Below are 6056 nucleotides of genomic sequence, written 5' to 3'. Positions count from 1 at the left end.
GGCGGTACCGGGGGCGGTGCCGGGGGCGGTGCCGGGGGCGGTGCCGGGGGCGGTGCCGGGGGCGGTTCTGGGGGCGGGGGCGGTGCCGGGGCCGTGCCGGGGGCGGTGCCGGGGCCGGTGCGGTGCGCGGGCGGTGCGCAGGCGCGGCGCGCGGGCGGGCGGCGCGCGGAGCGGCGCTCCCATGAGGCGGTGCTGCCGCTCGGCCGCCGCCGCGCTGCTGCGGGGGCTCGCCGGCCCCGCCGCGCTGTGCCTGGGCAGCGCCATGAGCCTCTGCGGGGCGCCGGCCGCCTGCGCCGCGGGGCCTGCGGGCGGCGGCGGGGGGCTGCCCGCGGCGCGGCTGAGCCCGCCGTGGCTGCGGCTGCCCGAGGTGCCGGGCGCCGAGCCGCACCGCACCAACGAGCTGCTGCTGCTGCCGCCGCCGGCCCCGCGCGGCCCGGCCCCGTCGCCGCAGCACCACGTCGTGTACTTCCCGGGGGACGTGCAGGTACGGCGCGGGGTGCGGGCGGCCGGCGATGGGGCCCGGGCGGCGGAGCGGCGCTGGGCGGGAGCGGGGAAGCGGCGCCGGACGGACGCGTCCCCGGAAGGGCTGCGCGGGTGGGCATTGCCCGGCTCCCGTCGGAGCATCTCGCTGCCCCGCACGGTGGGGCGCAGGGAGCGGGAACGGAACGGGCCCTCCGGAAACCTCCGCTGGAGCACGATGGGAGGGGAGGGGAGGAGAGCCGTCTTCACAGAATCACTTAGGTTGTTGGGTTGGAGATCATCGAGTCCAACCTGTGACCAACACCACCGAGTCAGCGAGACCCTGGCGCTAAGTGCCATGTCCAGGCTTTCCTTCAACGCCTCCAGGAACGGTGACTCCACCACCTCCTGGGCAATCCATTCCAATATCTAATCACCCTTTCTGTGAAGGGTGCTTCCTAATGCCCGGCCTAAACTTACCCTGGCACGACCTAAAACTGTGTTCTCTTGTCACCTGGAAGACACCGACCCCATCTGGCTACAGCTCCTTTCAGGGACTTAGAGGGAGCAATAGGGGCTCCCCGTGAGCCCTCTCTTCTCCAGGCTGAACACCCCCAGCTCCCTCAGCTGCTCCTCACAGGACTTGTGCTCCAGCCCCTTCACCAGCTCCATTGCCCTTCTCTGGACTCACTCCAGCCCTATAGCGCTGCCTGAGGGTGACAGTGACAGGGATGGCAGTGTCTGAAAGCATGGCAGACAATGGAGACAAGACAACAAAACCCTAAGGTGCCCGGTTGTTCTCCGCAGGCAGAGCACTGTGCAGGTGTATGGACATCCTAGACACTGCCCTTTAGGAATTCCACAGGCTCTGACGCTTTCTCAGCCTGTCCTGAGAAGGCACCTGTGGTCTCTTGAGTTGGCAAGAAATTGCAGAGACTCTGAGGTGCCCAGGCATGTGGTTGACCTGTCTAACATAACATGTTCTGGTAGCCAGCTAATCTCAATTGTCATTACTGCTTCTCAAAAGCAGGGGTAGTGCCTTCTTCTTCAAGGGAAAAGGCTTTTCTTTCTGTCAAGTAAAGACGCAGAATTTTGTGTGTTTTTATTTTAAGGATTGGGATGGCCTATGAAGACTTGTCTGATTGCCATTCTTGCATATGGCTTCATTATTCCTTAGTAAAATAAATGAACTAGTATTCTTTGCCATTAAGATTTCAGACATGAGGTTCATTCATGACTTGGGGATTAATTTCTTTCCATCTATGCCCTCTCTGGATGTGAACAAGGCAATAAAAATTTCTTACATCTGAATGAGAGAGGATATTTTTGTTTCTGTATGAAATAAAGAAAACTTGTACAAAGTTTTAAGTCTGTTTTTGTTTTGTCAGATAATCAGTATTTCTGTAGATAGAGATAATACAATAAAATTATGTATTCTGTGTTGAATAATACTTTAATTTTCTTTTTGTGTGAAGTCGACAAATTTATGAATATTTTCATGTGCTGACTTTATTGTATTGATATTGGGGATATTAAAAATATATGATAAAAAAAAATACAGTAAGCAAGTCAAAATATACCAGTTTCTTTTATGTGCTTCTTATTCTGCAAAACTTAAGAAGTGGGAGCCTCTAATGCATGGGTTTGGTTTTTTTTTTACAGTCCTTTTTTATAAATATTAATACATTGTAGCCGAATCTTTTCACAATGTAGTAATGCATCTTTTCTATTTTTTTAATTTTTCAGAACTATCATGACATCATGTCTTGCCACCCAGAAAACTTTCAGTGGGAGCACTGGAGTTTTGAAAATGTTGCTACCATACTTTCTCGTCGGTTCCCCAATAGCTTTATTTGGGTCATAAAGTGTTCTCGAATGCACCTGCACAAATTCAGTTGTTATGACAATTTTGTGACAAGTAACATGTTTGGAGCACCAGAGCACAGCACTGACTTTGGAGCTTTCAAGCATCTCCATGCTTTGCTGGTTAATGCATTCAGACTCTCTCAGAATATTCTGCTGTCCCAGAAAAGTGTGCATGGAGTCAGCAAGGATGCAAAAATAGCTGCTTGTAAATCACAGCCGCAGTCTGTTCCTACAACAAATGGCTGCTCACCCAAAGAAAGGGAGAGAGATTGTGAATGCTCTAATAATTCTGCTGTGAACGTCATGGTACCGACTGCTGTAGGTGCAGCATCCTTTACTTTGATTGGCTTCAGCAAAGGTTGTGTGGTTTTGAACCAGCTGCTTTATGAGCTGAAGGAAGCCAAAAAAGACAAGAATACAGATGCCTTCTTAAAAAACATAAAAGCAATTTACTGGCTGGATGGTGGTCACTCAGGAGGAAGCAACACTTGGGTTACTTACCCTGAAATGCTGAAAGAACTTGCAGAGACAGGAATTAAAGTTCATGCTCACGTTACACCATACCAAGTGTTTGACACAATGAGGTCATGGATTGGGAGAGAGCATGAGAAATTTGTACAGATACTTGAAGAATTTGGTGTGGAAATAAATGATCAACTGCATTTTGCTGATGAAGTTCCTTCCTTAGACAACCATTTCAGAGTTCATGAAGTATTTTGAGACTGTATGTATATGAACAGTACATTCTTTGCAGAAGCACTTTTAACACTGTAAATGTTGTCATCTAGATTTTCAGCTTTGAGCAGATACTTTCTAAACAGAATACTAAATCAGTTCTGTGTTGCTAATAGATACTATATATAAATTTCTGTAGCTTAAAAAGGCTTATTGGGACCCCATAACTGTAACAGATGTTGTTTTTTGATTCCTGGAAAAAAGTGTTATGAAGAACAATCCTATGCACGTTTTTTTGTTAAAAGTGAATGTTTATTCTTAAACTGTTGGCAGAATTTTTAGTCCTGGATGTCTAATATCATATACTGCATGTAATGGGACTTTAAAGTATTTGGGAATTTCAGATGTGTAGATACTTCAGCTGAGTGGCTTCCAGGGCTAAAACTATTGCTCTTTATCAATAATAGATGTAAGGTTAGTTTTTTTTTTTTTTGTTTAAGGAAATTGATTTTAGGAAGAATGTTAGTTATATATTTTGCAGAGACATGTTTTATTAGGTAATTAAATCTTCCAGTTTTGTAATGTCTCCTGTTTGAAACAAAGTCACAAATAATCACCTTTGGAATAATAGTGCCAATGCATTTCTCTTCCTTATGTGTGCCTTGCCATTTCTGTCACTCTAAAGTTTAATTAATTAATTGTGTAGTATCAGCTAGTGAACAGCCATTTCACCTGGGGACTTGAAAATTTTGAAGTAGCTGTGTTAATTAATGAGGAATGTTGTTTGTGTTTCAAGATACCTTGCTGTTGCTTTGCTAACTTCTGTAAGGACCAGCAGTAATTCCTTTATTATCACATTAAGATGTGAAATCCCTACCTTGGGATGGCAAGATTTTACTTGGTAATTACTGCATTGATGTTGTTCTTAATCAAGTCATAAGCACATAATCTATTACAAGTTGCATTTTAAAAATTCAGACTTTGTTGACTGTAGCTGTTTCAAAATGCCTCAGTTTTAAAATCTATTATTTCCTTTAAATGCACTGCAATAGTTGCTTCTAGAGCCATGCAAAAATCTTATTTTTGGAGCCTAACTTTTCCTACAGAAAAAAAAAAACCCCTCTAAATAGAAAGCCAGCCAGATTTGATACAAAAGATGTAATCTGGTTCAGACACCAAACCAGAGAGTTTTTAAGAAAGAAATACTGAAAGATGGACAATGATGGTATTAATTGAACTTTTCTACTGTTGCAAGTAACTTCCCATTTAGTTACAAAGCTTACATTCTTAAAGACAACTGCAGTTATTAACAATGAACCAGTAACTCCAAATGGTTTTGGATTTCCTGGAAGTATAGGAATACAAAAGTAAGTTAGCAAAACACTGAAGATTACACAAACAGTAGTGGCTAAGTTCTGAAAAAAGGCATTTTATTCAACTTTGGTTCTGTTTGATGGCTTAGTGACATCTCTGCCCTGCTCCTAGTTTCCTGTGACCCTTACACTGTGGAAAGGAAGTTTCTTCTGTTGGCATCATTAAAACTTACAAGGTTTCCTGTAGACACCTTTGGGATAAATTGTTCACATCAGTGATCACTGAATAATGAGAAAAGTGTGTTGTACTCACTAAGAAAATTTTCTTGACACTCAAAATATTGAGGGTGATAGAAAGGATTATGCATACAGTGCGCACCTTACAATTTGAAAGATAATTGTATCACTAATAATTAGATTAATGTACCCAGTTCATCAAAAGAAATCTATTTTAATTGATGGAGAGAAGTGCAACATGCAAACAAACTCTAATGAACCTGAAATTTAGTTCCATCTGCTTTTTTATTTTAGGCTATTTCTTGGAGATTTTGTTCAATCCTATTTGATGATTACCATATTAATAGGCTTATAATGACTTCTTAATGTGTTTCAAGGAATATTTTTCCCCTTTATGGTACTTTTGATAACATCTGCAGCATATGTGAGGATTTTTTTCTGTAAAGGAAATATAGTTCACCTAAAGAAGTGGTTTTAACAGAAAGCCCACAAATGGCTTGAAATATATTTAGCCATCCACTTACAAAATAGTATTTTAAAAAGCAAACCAACAAAAACCTCAGAACTTTCTATTGCTTTTGCTCCCTCAGTTTCAGACTGACTAGGCTAAGTTGGGTGTGCTAACACTTTACCAATTCAATAACACTGCAGATCAGAGACCAATTTCTAAACAATTCTGTGCCTGCCAAAACATCAGAGCTACGTTGTTGCAAGCTTTTGGAAATAGCTATTAAAATATTGACATTGTCTTCAAAAGTTTCTGGATGGCTGTCCTGTTAAAATAATACTAACCTGTTTGATGGAGGCTGCCTACAATAACTGTTAAATAGGCTCAAGTGTTGCTGCATTACTTTGAAGAATAGGCACTTTGTTGTAAAACTAATCTTGTTATGAGATCTCATGTTGTGGAGGGAAAACTGACTGGTTGTTTTTCATTCTTTAAACAGCTGTAGTACTCTGTTGGAATGTGCCTCTGTCATTCACTACAATGCATGCTAAAAATAAATTTTGCAAACTATGTAGAAAATAAACTATTTCTAAAGAGTGAAATCACTTTGATGTGAGTATAAAACCATTAAACAAGGAATGTGCAGTTTTGTGGATTAAGCTTTATCAGGTGTTTGTGGAGACCTAGTTTAAAAAATCAGAATTATTTGATTACTTTTCTTCAAGGAGGCTTTGTATTTGTGTAGTCAGCAGCCATAATTTTAAAACAGCTTACTGGCATCTCACAAACACAGGAAAGCTGGCATTGAAGCAGCCAAGGGTGGGACATTTCTCTGTTAGGATAAAATAGGTCATAGTTTGCATATGCCTGTTTTTCAACAGTAACTGTAAAGGCAGTTTTTAATAAGCTTAGATGTAAGTCCCTGAAGTTAGGTGGTTGTGCTTACAGTGGTATAGTTCTGACACTTCTGTTTTCAACCTAGTAATGACTGGTGTTCTTGTATTACATGCTTGTTTCTGGTACATTTTGAGACATGCTAACATGTATTAAACTGTGAC

At 42.8% G+C, this 6056-nt stretch overlaps 1 protein-coding gene across 1 annotated transcript; it reads left to right on the top strand.

The window, feature by feature from the left end:
• Nucleotides 1-145: 145 nt before the first annotated feature.
• Nucleotides 146-5600, top strand: C7H2orf69 (chromosome 7 C2orf69 homolog). The gene is made up of 2 exons (XM_021555342.3): nt 146-484; nt 2206-5600. The coding sequence occupies exons 1-2, from the start codon at nt 182-184 to the stop codon at nt 3043-3045; spliced, it is 1143 nt and encodes a 380-aa protein (XP_021411017.3). The 5' UTR covers nt 146-181; the 3' UTR covers nt 3046-5600.
• The last annotated feature ends 456 nt before the right edge of the window (nt 5601-6056 follow it).

This window comes from Lonchura striata, chromosome 7 (assembly GCF_050655825.1).
Source record: "Lonchura striata isolate lonStrDom1 chromosome 7, ASM5065582v1, whole genome shotgun sequence".
Taxonomy (NCBI): domain Eukaryota; kingdom Metazoa; phylum Chordata; class Aves; order Passeriformes; family Estrildidae; genus Lonchura; species Lonchura striata.
Note: the sequence above shows the minus strand (reverse complement) of the source record. Positions and strands in the feature narration are given on the sequence as shown.

Bases quoted from the DNA above. Each gene is read 5' to 3' on its own strand.
- C7H2orf69 (XM_021555342.3), top strand. From the start codon at position 182: ATGAGGCGGTGCTGCCGCTCGGCCGCCGCCGCGCTGCTGCGGGGGCTC. The intron at 485-2,205 runs GTACGGCGCGGG...TTAATTTTTCAG, and splicing joins ACTTCCCGGGGGACGTGCAG to AACTATCATGACATCATGTC.